Raw genomic sequence first — 20,652 nt, forward strand, 5'->3', positions numbered from 1 at the left:
ATTTCATGGAGTAAAAAATAGAATGGATGATCTCATCATTACAGGAAGTGTTCGCGTTTAAAAAAAAAATTATATACTTAAAAGAAAAAAGGGGAGAGAAACTCGTCCCTTAGATTAGGACCAAAATGCTTTTTACCTAAACCAGAGGAAAGTGACGTTTGGATGCAGCTTTTATTTAAAGCTGTTAGATCTATATTTCTCAGGACATACTTTTAATAATAATAAATATGTACCATCAGAGTTTAGCGATTGAAAAAAGGTAAGTAATTCTAGTCTAGTTTGTGTTTAAAATATAGATCTACATCTAGACGTCTAGATCTAGAGATTCTATTACACATTACACAGTAGTGTACACACACTCTGACGTTTGACAAAAAAAAAAAGAGTAGCTTGCTCCTTGACCTCTAATGAGAAATCACTATTCACTATGAGAATATGCTCAGGTACGGTAATAATATAGATTATAGGCCTAGATATTTTATTATAGGCCTAATAAACTAATAAAGTATAATTTTATTTTATAAGCCTACTGCCCTAGATCTAATTTAATAAAGTATAGTACTGTAGGCCCTATAGTATAGGGCCTATAGGCTAATTACTAATTCTAATAGTAGGCCCTAATTGTTAGGCCTATGCCTATATCAATTAATAATTATTATTGACTTAAGTCATTGACTAGAGAATGATACTAATAATAGAGATGGGTAAAATTAAAATAAGCCCCCCCCCCCCCCATCAGATTTTCTGATTTATATTTTAGATGAGATCTCTAGTTTAAGTATAATTTTAGTTTTAGTCATTAGTAGGCCTATGTATTAACTATGTAATAATATTTATTTAGGCCTAATATATTGATTACTAGTTCTACATGTCTACATATGGTATGGATTATAGTTTATACTTTATAGTATTACTCATACTGATATACTCAGACTGTGTAGTAATCACCAACTGAGTAGGCTTGCACCCATGTATATCTTGGTTACAGTGTTTCTTCCAGGCTCTGGGGGGGGGGCACTGTTAAAAGTATATATTTTCTATATAAATTATATAAATTTCATTGCGTTCGGGGGGGGGGGGGGGGTAAAAAAAAGCCCCCCTGAAATTTTTTACCCCCCCCCCCCCCCCCCCGAAGAGATGCCTGGAAGAAACTCTGCTTGGTTAACTTAACTAAACATAACACAGTTAGGGGTCTGGATCTAATTTTTAAAAAAAATAATAGTTCTAGATCTAATCAACTGTTTCTTAATTATAAGCCTAATAATTAGCCTTTTTGGCTAGTTTAATTATTTAATAAGGTCTAGATCCATACCTATAAATTAGGTTAACTTATTCTGTTTAAAAACTAAATCATTAAAATTATTAGGCCTAATTTTGATTACAAGTCAGTAAATGCTGTGAGTACCAGTAATATACAATCAATTCCGACAATCACTTAAAACTTAAATCACCAAGTTTATTGTTATTCCCTAACATTTGTGATTTTTAATTGTGGCTATGGTTTGTACAATTAGGCTAATGGTCCAATACTGTATTGTAGAAGACCAACAGTGTTGATGTATACCTAGTTTAATAAAGTGAAGTACTCATTCAAGTCAGACAGTGGCCATAGGCAAGTTCACTTCAACCGTGAGGTACCCACCTCAGATTGACATTCCAGTACTTTACTGTTTGACCATGCTGTCTCATCATTCTGCTCAAGTCAGATTATTATAAGCCCACATATCTGTTAAGCCTCTTGATTACACTTTCTGTTATTTTTGGTCTTACACTTGATTGCTAGTAAATATCCTACTGATTGGATGTGTGTGAGTGTAGCAATATCAGTGTTTCTTTCAGTTCAGATGCCCTTTCTTCCTCCTCCCTCTCCCCTACAGTTGGGGGCACTTTAATCTTTCAGAGGGGCGGTTTACACTGGTAAAATTATAAATATTTAATATCTATTTAAGTTCTATTTAGTTTGGGGGGGGGGGGTCGACATGCTTTGGGTGGAGTTGCGGGTGAACTCCGATAGTAATGTAATTTTACCTCTGCCTCTCTGCTGTATTGGGTAGTCTAGTCTTGTTGTAGAGGTATTGATGATGGTATGTTTCAGCAGCAAGATGTGCACTTGCAAACCTGAAAGTTTAAAGATAGGTTCCCAACTCGTGACTGAACCTCATATTCAAACACAGTGGTGCTATTTACTAGGAAGAAAACAAATATCTGTGGAAACTCAAAGGTCTGCCGCCTGGCAATAGGATTGTGCAAAATGCTAGATTCTTTATCCTGTTGCTGTCTGTCTGGCTTATGAGCTGGTTTAACCCATATGAGTGTATAAAAGTAGTTTTAAATGTAGACTAATGTAAAATATGGAATCAATCTCTAGTGTACACAAATTTTAGGTTTATTGTGACTGCTTACATTTTTGCTGAAGTATCATAGATTTATTTTTAGAACCCATTTCTTAAAGTGGTTTACTTTGGGACTACTAAAACTTGCATGTATTTAGTAAAGATTGAACTACCACCTGTTTAGGTATTTTTGCTGTATAAGTAAGTTTGAGAACAGCAACCAAGTTTTAGCACCCTGTATAACCACTGACAACTGCAGGCAAATAGAAATTAATCTAAAGTAACTGCTTTTGTTTATTGTAAAACTAGTTAATCAAACATCCAATAAAATACACATTGTAACAATTAACATACATTGAAAGGTCAATCAATTGTCTATACAAATACAAACACTAAGCTTCTGTGGCATGTGTGGTTTAATATTGTCTGACAAAGGCCTTGTATATAATGCCTAAGACAAAATAATATTATTAAGCTAATAATTTTATTTTACTTGGGTGGTTGGGGGGGGGGGGGGGGGGGGGGGTTTGAAGAGAGAATATTGTTATAAACATTGACATAAACAGACAAAACTCTTTAACTCTCCTGATTACCGAAAGCCTATTTGGATAACTCTTTGGACATTCATTTCAAGATATATTGTTTTAAGTTCAATTCCATTTCTAACACTCCTATCTACTTGGTAACGGGTCCTAAATCCATACACATTGTTTATATATATATATATATATATATATATATATATATATATATATATATATATATATATATATATATATATATATATATATATATATATATATATATACATATACGAGCGCTTGTGTATGTAGGTTCCCTGTATGTTATTTTCATCTTTTTCTTTCAGTCCAAAACGTCGATATGGTTGTCATGTATGCTGTATGTTTCGGTGGAAAAGCTACTTGCTTACACTGTTATACACGCGCATGTATATAATGTACAGCTGAGTTGGTCGTTAGGTGATCGATATCCCCCGCCTTTCCTGCACATTTGTTTATTGGAAATACACCTAACCACGAGTGGGTCCTAGCATGACTCAGTCCCCATTTCCATCTGAGTCAGGGTCGATATGGGGCCGCGATAAAGACCGTTCACCTTGCCAAGGTCCTATCTCGGTGCGAACGAGTGAACTTTGGGCTCTAATCTCTGGCTCAACCGTCTGTCATTACGATGTCCGATTGCCGTTGTATTTGACTGATGTGAAAACCATTTGTTTTCATCGTATTTTACTTGGTTACGCAGTTTAGTGCGGAAAATCACCATTCTCGTCGGCATTATTAGCAAACAATCATGGCGGCATTTCCTTTGCCTTAAAGTCTCTAAGTAACAGTGACATTGCCGTCGTGTTCTCATAAGCAGTGTTTAAAACGGCACGTTTTTAACGCTATATAAAACGTCGCTGTTGCTCTAAATAAATAAAAAACAGTACTCCAGAGACAATTATACTTGAAGTCAAGTGCACCCGGAAACAATTGACAGTATGTCTGTTTTTATCTTTTCTAAAACACTCCTGAGTATGGCGTCACACTAGTCGGGGTTTGTTTGTTTTTAAAGTATGGAAAAGCGTTTTTCGCAAGGGCACGTTGACAAAGTCACTTTCACTCATTAAAAAATAAACATCAGTAATCACAATTGCACATTGGACTAATGCCCTTTGGGGAAAACACGTCTTTTAGCCACTCCACTGTTTTGTCTGAAAGTTGGTGTTTTTACACCCCCCTCCCCTCTCTACTATTAATCAATTTTTTTTAAAAATCAAGTTCTACAATAATTCTTCAATCATGTGTTGAGGAAGTGTCGCGTAAGTCTCTTATCGAAGTTGATCCAGGTCTGATTTATTATCAGCAAACAAGACTGACCTGTATCAGTGCACTGAATCAGCGGCTTACCTTGGGAATGGGGCACTGAATCAGCGGCGTACCACATGGATAAATGGAGCACTGAATCAGCGGCGTACCACAGGGATGGGTGGGGCACTGAATCTCCCTCTCTCTCTCTCTCTCTCTCTCTCTCTCTCTCTCTCTCTCTCTCTCTCTCTCTCTCTCTCTCTCTCTCATTCTCTCTTTATATTTTTTATAAGACCATTACACTAGTAAAAAAAAATCCCACACCCAGCTGGTGTCTAGGTCACATGTCTTGATTGATTGAAGTTTCCTGTTTCCCCACATTTGGTACCGAAGCTAATTATACCCAACCACGTGTAAATCAATACCACAAATCAATGCCGAAGACCAACGGCGATTTGATTTAGTCGTTTAATAAGTTTGTGTTCAGTGGTGTCAATGTTTAGTTTTCCAGCCTTTATCGTTGTGATCAAAGTCTGGAGAACACCAAACACTACTCCCAGCAAAAAGCCAGCCGCTACAGTTTGTTTAGTACATGTAATGCTTGCCCGCTTCCTGCTTCACCGCAAATCATGACGTCGCTATTTATACCTGATGGTGTTGGCACGTTGCTGTTTTTTTTTTTGTACGAGAGGTGCGACTTGTGGACAGGTGACGTAGAATGAAATGAAATCATCCATGTGTGACCTATTCAAATGAGATTCCTTTCCTTGACACGCATATACAAGTCTGTTTAACAGTGTTTTAGATGCCTTGAACTTAATTATTTTTATCGATTAGCTTTTGTCACCCAACCTCCCCTAGAAGAAGCTGATATGCCAGTAATGATATTTTAACATTTAAAATTAAGGCTATGATTAAGTTTGGGGTTTGGAGTATGCTATACAAAATATGTAGGTATGACTAATCAACGTGTCATTTTAATGCGCCTCGGGGGTTGAAGTAAATGAAAAACGAAGGCCGATTTTAAAAAAAACACACTACACAACAGGCCTTAGCTCAGAGAAAAGATCAAAATGCATTAATGTAATTAAAAAAAACCGACAGCCAATTGTGTTTTTCTTAAAATAACTTTGATGTAATGTGTGACTAGACTTGAGGCAGAACAAAAGGTTTTGTTGACAGTGTAACGATATTTTACATTGAGCAAAATATCAATGGCGTATATTTACAGGCAGGTATCTGCGGGTAACACGCCGCTTGTTGCTGTATACAAATGTTATTGTCACCACTGCGTCGACTGCAATCATTTTTTATGACGCGGCGTTTCATGCAGTCAGTTTTTTTTTACCGTTGTATTCAGTGTTGCGGCTATTTAAAGTATCAGTCATTCGTTATCGATTATTTGTCCCAATGGGTCCTAAACATTTCATTGAATTATTTATAGCAATGTGGTCAATTAATGACCGAGATCGTTAGTACCCCGTAGCGTCCTCTCACACAGCGAAACCCGCACCTAATCTAGGACGCTTTATGGTGACACCTTTTCTTAGTCGCTCATTTCAAGGGACACAACTCATCAGTGTATAGGTCAAACTTACTTTAAACTCCGACAGTAATAAGAACAAATATTATATTTTAGGTCTGTGTCGCTACCAACATAATTTTTAAACTGTATACAACATATATATTTCTTGCACCTGGCTGAGTCATCTCTATAGACTCTACTTGAGACAAATACCTATTTTGTACCACAACCACATGTTATAGACACGAATATAGAAATAATGCTTGGCGTTTAACCCATTTAATTGTACATACCTCACCCCGCCCCATCCTACTCCATCCTATCCTACTACCCCAATTGCATAACGGTTAAAGTTCCCCAGATTGGATCCCTTTTCTGGGGTCACGAGTCAATAACCATTTGGATCCCCCGACTCCCGGGCCTTATGAACTTGCGTCAATCCATCAGTGTATTATTGAAAGCTGTTGATCTGAAACATATGAGTCATGTGATCCCCACGAGAACCGAGAGTACAGCTAACCCAGTCATACCCCCCCCCTCCTTCACCCCTCTTACCGTTGTCAGCTCGCGTGAGAAATAAGCGCAGTTGTTGCATCCGACTGCCGTGAAAAATAATCTCTCTGTGTTTATACTTTGGCGTCATTAATAAAAGAAAAGCATGCTTTCTAGCTTATAACGATTTTTTTTGTATAAAAAGAAAAATGACCACACAGTATAAACTAATATATTCGCCATTATATCTGTTCGTATAAACGACACAGCGAAACGATAATATTTCCTTGATGAACTCAAGTTGCGTGTTGCGGTAATGGCCGCTAGTTCGCACTTCAGGCCGGCTTATTGTACAGAATAGCAACTTTTTTTTTTACCAAATGGCTTCAGAAACCAAAATTGTGTATTGCTGTCTCAGCGTGTAGAAGACACCTCGTCGTTTTTTTTTTTTTTTTTTTTTTTTTTTTTTTTTTTTTTTTTTTTTATTTATTTGTAAACATCATACAGATGAAAAAAATAAAATAGGCCATATCACAATTGCCTTAGTAAATTTCTTATGAGATGATTATGTTACTTATTTGTTTTTATATTCTTTAAGTTTAATGTTTTAATGTTTTTATATAGGATATTTAAAGTATAATTCTTAAAAAGAATTTAAGTATAAAAATAAAAATAATTTCTGCTTTAAACGGTTGGATTCTAAGTTTTTAAAAATATAACATCTGTCTCGATTGCAGCTTCTAATGGTGATGATCAAAATAGCCCTATCTCTCTCTCTCTCTCCCTCTCTCGCTCTTTCACTCCCTGCAATGCAGTAATGGGGGAATCATTTATTTTTACACGGCCGCATTGTTATGAAAAACAAGACTTGGAATCATTTCATAAATGCGTTTCATTGATTTCCATTCCCAGAAAGTCTGAAACAGCACGGGGAAGCGCGGCGCGTCGAGATGAATCATGTTCTATTGTGGGCACCAAATCGTTAGCTAATTCCACTATTGATGCTGTGGCTGTATCATGCAACGCAGCTCACATGCCCATGGCCGGAAACAAACTGGCCTTTACGTTGACTGTTCCTGTTGGAACAGAGACGATTTGTTGTACCCTTGATTGTTTCAGTACCCTTGTTATTGGCGTGAGGCTTTTGAGCCACGTAAATACAATAGAGGGATTTGGCGTTCAACTTATTTTTAATACCTGACAGGAAAGCAATTATTTATCAGCCATTCAAATAAGCGTTGAATTATAAAGCGTACAAGCGCCGCTCACAAGATACTGTGTACTGTGATTATTCAACTCGCTCATTATCCTTTTTCTCTCGCACTCCCTCCCCCCCCCCTTGTAGTAGTGAGTACCACTTCGCCAAGAAACGATTGTAGGGAATTAGCTTAGTCAAACGGACAAAACACGATGTAAGATATACGTCTTAGAGCTAGATGGCTGGTGGTCCAGCGGTAGTTTCCTCACGTAATTGTAGAATGGTGCTCCATCACGTTCTGCTCTCTGTCTCAATGTTCATCCATCTTCTACTGTTGTAACTTAATGTCCACTCACACAACGCCGTTGTTATTACTGGCCAGTGTTAATATGTCATTGTCTCATTGTCCATTCTCACTAAGTCATGTTCTCAATGTCCAGTTTCACTAAGTCATTGTCTCATTGTCCATTCTCGCTAAGTCATAGTCTCAATGTCCAGTCTCACTACGTCATCGTCTCAATGTCCATTCTCACTACGTCATTGTCTCAATGTCCATTCCCACTACGTCATTGTCTCAATGTCCATTCTCACTACGTCATTGTCTCAATGTCTAGTCCCACTACGTCATTGTCCAGTCTCACTACGTCATTTAATCAGTGCCCATCCAACATTTGCACATTGACCACACTAAAGCCGCTGTTAAAATATGTATCCACACTCCGTCATGACCGTAGCCAGACCATAGTCACATCATCAATGCCCCAACACACTGTAACCTATTCATTTCTTCATTAAACTTGTGTAGTGTTATTTGATGAACACCCGATTGTATTCGGTACAATTTGTGACATGTGTCTGTTTTAGTCAAGAAATTGAGTTTTAATTTTAAGTAAACTATATTATGGTTTCATATTTTTTAGCTTAGATTGTAAATATTGCTTTTTAAATGCTCTCAAAAGTTTGTCACAATGTCACATGCAGTGTTTATTTCAGACATTTTTCCCCGTGGGGGGGGGGGGACTACACTGGTTTACATTTTGAATTTATAAAAATTCTTTTTCACCCATGGGGGGTGGGGGATGCCCCCACCCTCCTCTGATGAGATGACCACAAGAAACTCTGGTTACATAAATTCTGCTTTCTATTCGCTTGGCGTTAATATTGACTCATTAGGTAACTCGTACATGTTTTCTTTGATTTGAACAATAAAACTATCCTAATTTATAAAAGGCCATGTGCGCTCTTCTCTCTCTCTCTCTCTTTCTCTGTCCGCAAAAAAATTTCGCCGGACATCACGTCAGAATCGGCAGCGATATATCGAGAACTTTTTACGGACTTTTGTTGAAAATAATATGTTAGATGTTTTAAATGTATAACCACAATTTTACTTAAAGAAGAAAAATAAAAATTAAAGGCGTATTCGAATGTAGAGAAACAGTATTATTTATGCAACCGGAAAAGCATTAATACATGTGAAAAAGATCGCATAAAACTGTGACGTCGCTATTGCTTATACATTAACTAATGACGTCATCTGCTGTGTTTTGAATAAAAAGAAATGAACTATTTCATTCAAATTTGATTTAGATCTACGTACACTATGAAATGTATACAATACAGTTTTTCCGGCCTAAACTCATAAAATTTATTTTATTTATTTGGATTCTAGATCTAGAGATTCTAGATCTAGACTAAATCTAAATCTACGCAATAACTAGATCTATAATCTAGACGTAGACGCTAAGATCTAGATTTAGACTCTAACTTCTCTAAAATCTATTCCAAAAATAAATTTCTATATTAGGACTAAACTATTTCAAGACTTATTTATTTTATACAAAATCTTTGTTATGAACTGGCTAATTTGGGATAAAAAAATAATTTGAAAGAATAGGCATATTCGTGTAAGTTAAGATTTTAAAATACGTGTTTCATTCTCCGTATTTTATAAGGTGCCTAAATAGCGGAGATGTTAGTGTACATTAAACCACGCAGGTGGTGCGGGTTCGAGACACAGCAAGTCAACTTGGTTAATGTATTCTTTTTTATTATGCTCGGGCTAAACTTTAAAAAAAAATTCTTTTAGGAATCTAGATCTAGATCTAGATTCTAGATTGTCGGGTGTCCGATAGGGCACTTCCCGGCGCCGCAGGCGCTTCAAATTTGGCATGATCTTGCCTTGGTGCGACAGAACACGGGGGCCGGTTGGCCGAAAAGTCTACGATGTGGGGGTCAAAACTGACCTCGACTGACCGGTACCTTATATGAGCTATAAATCGAAAAAAAATGTCCACGGAGGAACCTCTTCATAACTCTTGAGGTCGTAGACCGACCTTCGGGCGAATTAATTAAGCATTCAAATTCTCAATGTTTTCGAAAGCCTAAGCGAAGCTGGGCAGCATGCCTAGTTTTTTTATAATATGCAGTAGTATACATTGGTACATTTGTTACCATCTGAGCCCTATTTGACGAGGTAAGGTCACTCTCCTGCTTGGCGGAAGTCTTTCATATTTCAATAAATGCAAAACTGGGTGAGTCGGATTGGCCATGTGACTGGCACAGAGGCTTGCTATTGGCCCAGTTAGTCAGTTATTGGACTCGACAGGAAATGTCGGCGCTGGTGACAGCGCCTCTTGTTTCTTCATTTGGTATGCGTTTTTTTTTTCGTTGCACTGGTTCCCAAGTTGAGTGATTACAGACGTATAAGCACGGTGCTAGCCGGTGTTCTGTCTTCGACTTCTACTTTACCGTTGTATTGATTCGACTTGAAAATCTTGAACGGGAATAGCCGACGGGTGTTGCGAGAGAATATCTTTAAATGCGGTGCTGTTAATTTTGTGTGCTTGTATTTTGTTTATTAATTTTATGCGGTTTTTTTTTTTTTTACAAACCAGAGCTATCTAATTCTCTATCACATTTTTTGTTTGCCGTCATGCATTTGTTTTAGAACGTATTTTAAAAATATTTTTATTCTGTATCTTGTTTTGTGAAAGTAAAGGTCGAAGGTCGAGTATTGAATCTCGCTTCATGTACGGTGTTGTTGAATTATTAAATCTTTGAAATTGTGTTGGCTTGTGACAACTCATGTTTTTCAGGCAATTCTTTGCTTGCTTATTTTCCTACATGCCGCTTTTGTTAACATTTATTACTTGCGCAAATACACGTACAATTATACCTGCATTCAGACGAAATTAACCAACATATTTTAACAGTTTAATCAGAGGAGGGGGGGGGGGCGTAAAAATCTGAGCTTGGTTATTGTAAAGATTATTGGAAATAACTTAATATAATAACTCTAGTTAGAAAAGATAATTGTAGACTCATGGATAATAGTCATACACCGAGTTTGCTAAGATGAAATGTGTATAATTTGTGTATGCCTACTCATTACTCAATCAAATACCACCTTTACTTTTCAGATGTTTTCTGATTTCACCCGTGCTCTGGGACAAGGAAGTGTTTTAGATTCAGTCGGAGCCCCGTCGTCCCCGCGGTCATGCGGCAGCTCATCCTCATGATGCCAGCCGGGCCGTGGAAGCTCTGGAGAATGTGATTCCACAGGACCAGGCGCTCAAGGGATGTACCTTATGGCTGCACTTCCTACCTACGGCAACAGCAAAAAGCACGGTGGTCTTCACCGTCGCTACGGCACCGGAAGTGGTGGGGATAATTTAACCAACAGCACTTGTGGTGCTGGCGGCGGTGGTGCAGGGGAGTGTAGGAGCTCGTGCGGGGCGGTGGTTGACTTCGAGCTGCTGGAGATTGACGAGAACGACAACAGCTTTCCTTGGGGCCTGATCCACCACAATGAACTGGCGCACATGCTCAACAACGGCCTGGGGAAGGTAGGATCTTTGTGGCTTTATTATGTTACATATAGGGATCTGAGTGGCTTTATTGTGTTACATATAGGGATCTTAGTAGCTTTATTATATTACATTTACAGGTGTACAGTTGATTCAGGGATCTTAGTGGCTTTATTATGTAACACACAGGTGTACAATTGATTCAGGGATCTTAGTGGCTTTATTATGTAACACACAGGTGTACAATTGATTCAGGGATCTTAGTGGCTTTATTATGTAACACATAGGTGTACAATTGATTCAGGGATCGTAGTGGCTTTATTATGTAACACACAGGTGTACAATTGATTCAGGGATCTTAGTGGCTTTATTATGTAACACACAGGTGTACAATTGATTCAGGGATCTTAGTGGCTTTATTATGTAACACACAGGTGTACAATTGATTCAGGGATCTTAGTGGCTTTATTATGTAACACACAGGTGTACAATTGATTCAGGGATCTTAGTGGCTTTATTATGTAACACACAGGTGTACAATTGATTCAGGGATCTTAGTGGCTTTATTATGTAACACACAGGTGTACAATTGATTCAGGGATCTTAGTGGCTTTATTATGTAACACACAGGTGTACAATTGATTCAGGGATCTTAGTAGCTTTATTATGTAACACACAGGGATCTTAGTGGCTTTATTATTTAACACACAGTTAGGGATCTTTGTTACACATACAGGTGTACAGTTGAGTTAGGGAACTTTAGTAGTTTCATTTAATAAGATGTACAGTTGGGAATTGTATACCCACAAAAACTGTCATCCGCCTCAATAAGTTGGTGCGTCTCTGTGTGGCAACTCCAACCCACCCCCAATATGGTTATTTATGAGTACTTTTGTCATTTGTCTATTTGGTGTCAGCCAGCTATAGGTGTCACCCCCTATAGGTGTCACACCCCCCTCCCCCCACTCCCGCCTTGTCACGCAACTACACCATTTTCATTAGTCTTTACGATTTACAAACAGAAAGACTTTGGTTTATGTGTTCTAAGTATCTTACCAGCCCTGTATTGGTTACACATCTTCATCATTGGATGTTATGGTGCTTATAACATTAAGATCATATGGTTTATCAGTACTATTTATCTTATTTAAAAATATAACGAAGTCTTAACAGTATCTCAAACCTCAATCTCTTACATAAAATTAACAATAACCTCCCCATAACCTAACCCAAACTTTAACCAAAAAACTATACCCTCCCTCTACACCTAACCCAAACCCTAACAAAAAAAAACTATCCCCCATCCTCCCGATCTCAAACTCTAACAAAAAAAAAATTAAAAAAAAAAACAACGGACAATATCCCTGAATGTAGACCAAACTCGAACCAGAAAGTTTAGAATTACTAGACTTAGCCACCAATACCAGTTGTAGTGGCCTACAGTAAAGTAAATAAATGATGTGTTTCCGTCGTCGCGCATTACGTCTGCATTGGATGCGATATTGTTAAATTAGTTGTCTATACCAAGTCTAATGTTGATACACAACCCTAGGAATTCTAATGTTGATACACAACCCTAGGAAGTCTAATGTTGATACACCACCCTAGGAAGTCTAATGGTGATACACAACCCTAAGAAGATACCGGCCATTTCTGCGGAATAGTGTCCCCTGACCAGAGCTACGGTTTCAGCCCGTGGGCAGGAAGTAATGGGATCGAGTTGACAGTTTCATTTCCCGCCCTCGTCACTGGCTACTAGCGATCTGAGCTTTGGGGGTCTCCGCTTGTCTTAGCCCTTAATTAATACACGACCTTTCAAATTGCCATCCCGTGTTGGGGCCGCGTCCCCCGCGCAGCTTAATGACAGAGTTGAGCTAATATCCAGGCGGGCGTTATTCGGCCCTAGCAACCTCGGTGACGCCGGGAACTTTTGCATTACGTCGTCGCATCTGTCATACCGTTCTTGTCGCGTCTTGCCCGTACTGCGCAGTTCATTCTCTAATACTTTCTAAACTGTTAACCTCTTTTTTTTAGGCAGAAGCTGGTGCATCACGGGAAATTTCCAACGATTCATCGGGGTTTTAGTGGGAATAAAAGGCTTGTTTTAAAACCAATTTGCGCCGAGCATTAGAGCCGTCATTCTAGTTTTCCTGATGTAGAGGTGAGATAGCCTGGCCCACACCGAGTGGTATTGACTGGTACCGCCTGCCGACTGGCGTAGATATTGATCAGTCTATGATTGAAGTCTTCAACATTTACATTACTCCACACTTCTGATTCAATATTCAAGGTTACGACTAGGGTTGATCTATCGCGTGTAGCCTACCTATGGTACTACATCTACGATACGCCTGTTACTCCCGCTATAGTCAGAGTTTCTTCCAGGTATCTCTTGCCCCCCCCCCCCCCCCGAACAAAATGGAATTTATATAGAAAATATATACTTTTAAGTGTTTCTCCACCCCCCCTCCCCACCGAAAATTTTAGTCCGCCCCCCCCCCCCCTCCACCCGAAAATTTCAAGTACCCCACCCCCGGAGAAAAAAGTCTGGAAGAAGCACTGCCTATAGTATACCTATATTACTTCAGCTATAATATGCCTGTTACTTCAGCGATAAAATGCCTGTTATTGCAGACACGATACTCATTGTTTCCTCACATCCAGTCTTTGTGTACCTCTCACTTGGCAGTGCCAAACTAAAAATAGATGAATGAAGGAAGTCATGTTTAGCAATTACCCACTCGTCATGGCGTCATACAGTTGGTCCCAGCTTGCTTCAGATACCTGTTGACGTCATACACACTCCGCGGCCTGATTAGCTGCTACAAAAAACAGTAGTCGTAGTCGTATTATCCACGCGCAATCGATCCTCGTTCCCTGTGTGACGTAATAGAAATAATAACAGTAGTATGTCTACCCTGATCTCCCGGTAACTGTTCGCTGACGTAATGGAAACAATTGTTGTGTGTTTATCTACGCGCGATCGATAGTTGTTCACTGTCTGACGTAATCACCTGCTAGATTATTTATGTGGAGCACGTTAAGAATATCTATTTTACACACGCTGTCGTGTGCGGTGGTGGGGGTGGTAGGGGGTGGAATGGGTGAGTCATCGTGTACTCAGTCCTCGAGTCGGGTGTTTGCTCACGAGGCGACCAACAGCTGGGATCAGATGCCGTGTTTACACGCCGGTCATTTGTCCACTCCACGCTAGTTCGCCTGTACATTCTACATTTCTTACTTTGAGCGACCCGCTGAGCTGTTATATAGACTAGAGGCGTGTTGGCGGTCTGATTAGCAGCGCTCACCTATCGTCTCTGTGATAACAGGCTCCAAGAACGAATGCCCACCGTTCTTCTAGAGGTGGCGCATTGACTGGTTGCGGAGGTGCGCATTGACTGGTTGCTGAGGTGCGCATTGACTGGCTGCTGAGGTGCGCATTGACTGGCTGCTGAGGTGCACATTGACTGGCTGCTGAGGTGCGCATTGACTGGCTGCTGAGGTGCGCATTGACTGGTTGTTGTGAGGTGCGCATTGACTGGTTGCTGAGGTGCGCATTGACTGGTTGCTGAGGTGCGCATTGACTGGTTGCTGAGGTGCGCATTGACTGGTTGGTGAGGTGCGCATTGACTGGTTGCTGAGGTGCGTTATTCCATCTGGCATTGAGCTGCCGGAGTGTTGACTTAAACCACGTGGTGTGTCGATACACTCGATGATCCACTGTGTTGTTCACGTGTGTGTCTGTGTCGTCACCAGCTGCAACTGGCAACATCTCATACACCATCTACACGCTGCGGTAGGCGTGTCTGCTCATTTACACACTGTCCATTGATAGACACGCCGTCCCTTGTGTGTCTTGTCATAGAAAGTTGTATGTTTACACTAATGTAGAAAGTTGTATGTTTACACTAATGTAGAAAGTTGTATGTTTACACTAATGTAGAAAGTTGAATGTTTACACTAATGTAGAAAGTTGAATGTTTACACTAGTGTATAAAGTTGTATGTTTACACTAATGTAGAAAGTTGTATGTTTACACTAATGTAGAAAGTTGTATGTTTACACTAATGTAGAAAGTTGTATGTTTACACTAATGTAGAAAGTTGTATGTTTACACTAATGTAGAAAGTTGAATGTTTACACTAATGTAGAAAGTTGAATGTTTACACTAGTGTATAAAGTTGTATGTTTACACTAATGGTCTTGATTTAATTTTTGTCCTAGGCTGTATAGCATTGTTGCTACGTAGCCAATGTTGATAGGCTTGCCTAGCAACGTATTATGTATTAAGACCTGTCCATATAGGGCTGACAGTGGTTAGAAATGTTACTTTGGGGAAAACAAAAAAAATAGTTTTATAATAGTTTAAATTATTATTGTCATAAAGTTGCTGTAAATATTTATCGCGCCCCCTCCCCATATATCTCAGCTCGCTGCAGTATTCTGTCATCGGTAAACGTGTGTATATTATTTAGCCCAACTCCGCCTATAGATCTATTTGCTCCAGTAATTTTATAACCCACCCGACTCGTGTCTGCTGTCATCCCAAGTCTGGTTACGCTAATCTAGCGTTATATTTCTGCTTGTATTCCCAACAACTTGTCTACAATAGTTTTCCACTGCTGCATGTGATCGCCACAGTTGAGAGCTTGCACTGTGACGCCCTCAGGTTACACTATTCCAGCGTTATATTTCTGCTTGTATTCCCAACAACTTGTCTACAATAGTCTTCCACTGCTACATGTAACCGCCACAGTTGAGAGCTCGCACTGTAACGCCAGAGCGCCGTCTGAAAGTCTGGTGCTTCTGTTCCTCAAGGCATCAGATTTCTATGACCATCCCGATGTTTAACTCTATTATCGAATGTTTCCCCGCGGAGTGTAATTACCATGTAGGCAGTCGGCCGGCTCGTGTTGCTACTGGGGCCACAAAACTCGGGCCCTCATTGGTCAACTCAAGCTTGTTAGCACCTGATCGTGTTTCTACTGGACCCACAAAACTCGGGCCCTCATTGGTCAACTCAAGCTTGTTAGCACCTGATCGTGTTTCTACAGGGGCCACAAAACTCGGGCCCTCATTGGTCAACTCAAGCTTGTTAGCACCTGATCGTGTTTCTACTGGACCCACAAAACTCGGGCCCTCATTGGTCAACTCAAGCTTGTTAGCACCTGATCGTGTTTCTACAGGGGCCACAAAACTCGGGCCCTCATTGGTCAACTCAAGCTTGTTAGCACCTGATCGTGTTTCTACTGGGGCCACAAAACTCGGGCCCTCATTGGTCAACTCAAGCTTGTTAGCACCTGATCGTGTTTCTACAGGGGCCACAAAACTCGGGCCCTCATTGGTCAACTCAAGCTTGTTAGCACCTGATCGTGTTTCTACTGGGGCCACAAAACTCGGGCCCTCATTGGTCAACTCAAGCTTGTTAGCACCTGATCATGTTTCTACTGGGGCCACAAAACTCGGGCCCTCATTGGTCAACTCAAGCTTGTTAGCACCTGATCGTGTTTCTACTGGGGCCACAAAACTCGGGCCCTCATTGGTCAACTCAAGCTTGTTAGCACCTGATCGTGTTTCTACTGGGGCCACAAAACTCGGGCCCTCATTGGTCAACTCAAGCTTGTTAGCACCTGATCGTGTTTCTACTGGGGCCACAAAACTCGGGCCCTCATTGGTCAACTCAAGCTTGTTAGCACCTGATCGTGTTTCTACTGGGGCCACAAAACTCGGGCCCTCATGGGTCAACTCAAGCTTGTTAGCACCTGATCGTGTTTCTACTGGGGCCACAAAACTCGGGCCCTCATTGGTCAACTCAAGCTTGTTAGCACCTGATCGTGTTTCTACTGGGGCCACAAAACTCGGGCCCTCATTGGTCAACTCAAGCTTGTCACTGCCCGACCTTGGGCTCTGGAATCTACTCAGCTGGTAGAGGGGGATTACACCAGGGACATGGCCGGGGGGGGGGGCACGGACCATATGCTTTGTAATTTTAAAACACAAGGGGCGCTGTGTACAACACACTAACATACTTTAATGCATTCATAAAATAATAACTCTTTAGTGCACAAAATATACTTAAAATTTTCATTGTAATCTAATAAAGTTTTCAAATGTGTACATAGGCCTACCATAAGAATAGCGTCGTTTAAAAATATACATATATTTCTCTCCATTATATATTCATAATCTTGATAAACTAAACAGTGTATAATGTCTACAGCGTATGAAACAATTCTCAATGAAATCGTTTCACGTACACAGTATAGATACAATTCTTCAATGTGCCCAGGGGTCTAGGGCTTCAGTTTTACAATGATTTTTGTTTTACCTCTACAACAAAACATCACGCCTTCCAATTCTTTATTTTCTTATTACAGTTTATGTAAGCTCCGGATTCTATGTATTCTATTTTTGCTTGTTCTTGCCGCCTTACTCTTGCTACTTTGTCACCGTGAAATCCCCATTGATTGTCGGTGCGGACACCTTTAATCGCGTCCTGTGTTGCGGGCTCTACTGCACGTCTCAGTGATCGGGCTACGCCCTGTGGAGACCCCATGAATCATCGCCACGGTTAGCGCCCAGATAAGGTGGGGGGAGCTTTATTAGCACAAGTGCTATCCCAATGATCGCTAGCAGATAGACTATACACATCGATCAAACCGGTGTATGTTCTTGGTTGCCATGAGCGCTCGGCTAATTTAGATCTCATGCTTTCATTGATTTGTGGGTGTATATATATATATATATATATATATATATATATATATATATATATATATATATATATATATATATATATATATATATATATATATATATATATATATATATATATATATATATATATATATATATATATATATATATATATATATACATACATACATACATACATACATTATCTTAGTCAGCCTGTACAGTTTTAATTGGGGTTCCTATCATTTTCCATCATAGATCTGATGATTAGCTAACAGTACTATCACTTGAGTTCGAATCCCCTAGGACCTATTGTTTGTTTTTAAACTTTCAGTTCTATTCTTTGCTGTTCCCGCTTAATTCCCGAAGGATTTTTAGAGACTTTTTTTTGTTACCCTATAGGTTGTTGTAAGAGGGCTTATTTAAGACAGAGAGAAAGGGATTTTGCTGTGACTCCGCCTATCTCGCTTTGTGTTAATTGTCAATTGTTATTTGGAGCTGGTAGTTTTGGAACATAATATAACACGTTTAGCCTAGATGTTTGTATTTAATATTTAACATGTCTACTTTAGCTTGAGAGCCTCGCTAGTGACTGACATCTAGTCTAATTTGAGGACCTCGCTAGTGACTCACATTTAGTCTAGTTTGGGAACCTCTCTAGTGACTGACATCTAGTTTAATTTGAGGACCTCGCTAGTGACTCACATTTATTTTGAGGACCTCGCTAGTGACCCACATTTATTTTTAGAACCTCGCAAGTGACTGCCATGTAGTTTGAGAACCTCGTTAGTGATTGACATTTATTTTGAGAACCTCGCTAGTGGCTCACACGTAGTTTGAGAACCTCGCTAGTGGCTCACACGTAGTTTGAGAACCTCGCTAGTGACTGACATCTAGTTTGAGACCCTCGCTAGTGACACAGATGTAGTTTGAGAACCTCGCCAGTGACTGACATGTAGTTTGAGAACCTCGCCAGTGACTGACATGTAGTTTGAGAACCTCGCTAGTGACTGACATGTAGTTTGAGAACCTCGCCAGTGACTGACATGTAGTTTGAGAACCTCGCCAGTGACTGACATGTAGTTTGAGAACCTCGCCAGTGACTCACGCCCAGTCCGTCATTGGAGTTTATTGATTCCGCCATTGTTTAGGTGTAGCTGTAGGAGATATTAGTCCATGGATGGTTGACAATCTTCACGTCTGCGGCCAATTATTCCCCCACCGCTGGTCCAATACACGTCACATCCGTCTTAGCTTATTAGAGAATTATGTAGCTTGAGACCCACAAAGGGAGGCTTTAATGTGCTCTAGAAATAGAATCTACGCGGGTTTTATTGTTTGTTTACTAAAAGGTTATATATGAGTATACAAGCCATTTGCTTCTCATAAGTCTTATGACATTGTCTACAAAGCAATGACTTTAAGATTGGACTGTTGGTCTGTATGCCTACACGTCAGTCTGTTGTACCGAATCGGTACGGGATTAACTCTCATTGCAGATGGTTAGTACACTCGGGTTGGGGGTAGATATTGTAAAGAGCTGAAACAGTAAACCAAAACACGACTGTGGTGGATCATTCCTTGATTTAGCCGAGGTTTCACATAGGGGCGAAACTGTCAAAGAGGCCTATACATTTTCTATATGAAGTATAAATTGTTTTATTTCGACAAGGTTGGGGTTACTTCCTGGGAAACAGACCCCCACTGCTCCCCCCCCCCCCCCCAGTAGAAAATACCTGACAGAAACACTGGTTCACGTTGAACAACAATACAATCTTGTTGGCTGTGAGCCCAAACATCTTCCTACTGTACGCTGTTCGAGTCTACACTGGCGCTCGTCAAGTGCCACGCGTCAAACACTCAGGCCTCGGTCGCTGAGTCTTGGCGTTGAGAAAAGTTCTGCACCATGTAGTGAATTCATCTTACAGGAAGCGTTGCTCATGGTTGGGAAAATGTTGGTCGCAGTTTTATTCTGTCGTCCCGCCTGACGCACACGTTCAAAGATCCGCTACAGGCCGTCCTTTAATGACGTCACGCATGTTGAGACGACACCCTCTTTGGTGGTTATGTAAGTCAAGTCTCCCCTCCTCCTCCCCTATAAAATGACGTCTCAAGATTTCAGACACCGACAACTTAACACGTTTTCAATAAAAAAAATTCTACATTTCTAAGCGTTACAAAATACAGTGTGTTACTTTTTCTACACCCCCCTTCGTCCGACTCCGTAGGTGCATGACGTCATTCACGTGCCCCCCCCCCCCTCCCGACAAACCAACATTGACCTGAACAATAAATGCAAATCTTACATGTACCTATTGTGCCCCTGATGACTTAAGTCATGTCTATAATGAACTCTGAATCTTGATAGTAACACGTGGCCTCCCGCCCCCGCTTACAGTCATTGAAGACTTATCACACGCGTCCCTTAACGAACCGATATCTCACCTTTGTACGCCCAAGTTAATCAATGCTCAAATTTTCGAGTCAACGACCTGCTTTAATAAGTGCATAGATTTTTTTTAACACCACCACCGCTACCCCCCTCTCCCTGCTCATGGACAGCTCGCCATGTTCCAACCTGTGTCATCTCCCTAACCCAGATTAATAATCAGGCCATGACTCATCGCCCGATAGTCGAACAGCTATCGATAATTCAATCCGTCACCCGCTCAGTTAGCCCTTATTTCAATAATCCCCCTTCACCCCTCTCAGCCTCCTATGTGCTATAGGTCTGTATCCCCCCTCCCTCAACCCTTCCCCGCATCTGCCGTTAATCTATATTTCGTGTCAACAT

The 20,652-nt window shown here is 40.3% G+C and overlaps 1 protein-coding gene across 4 annotated transcripts in view; it reads left to right on the forward strand.

The window, feature by feature from the left end:
* Positions 1-47: 47 nt before the first annotated feature.
* Positions 48-20,652, forward strand: part of LOC131931502 (mucin-2) — a 36,611-nt gene continuing 16,006 nt past the window's right edge. For all 4 annotated transcript variants that reach the window (XM_059288322.1, XM_059288320.1, XM_059288323.1 and 1 more), the window contains exons 1-2: positions 48-259; positions 10,776-11,201. In XM_059288322.1, coding sequence (XP_059144305.1) covers positions 10,935-11,201 — 267 coding nt within the window. In that variant the 5' untranslated portion in view covers positions 48-259; positions 10,776-10,934. The remainder of the gene's footprint in view (positions 260-10,775; positions 11,202-20,652) is intronic.

Source organism: Physella acuta, unplaced genomic scaffold (assembly GCF_028476545.2).
Source record: "Physella acuta isolate Inbredline_101_S28 unplaced genomic scaffold, ASM2847654v3 ptg001982l, whole genome shotgun sequence".
Taxonomy (NCBI): Eukaryota; Metazoa; Mollusca; class Gastropoda; family Physidae; genus Physella; species Physella acuta.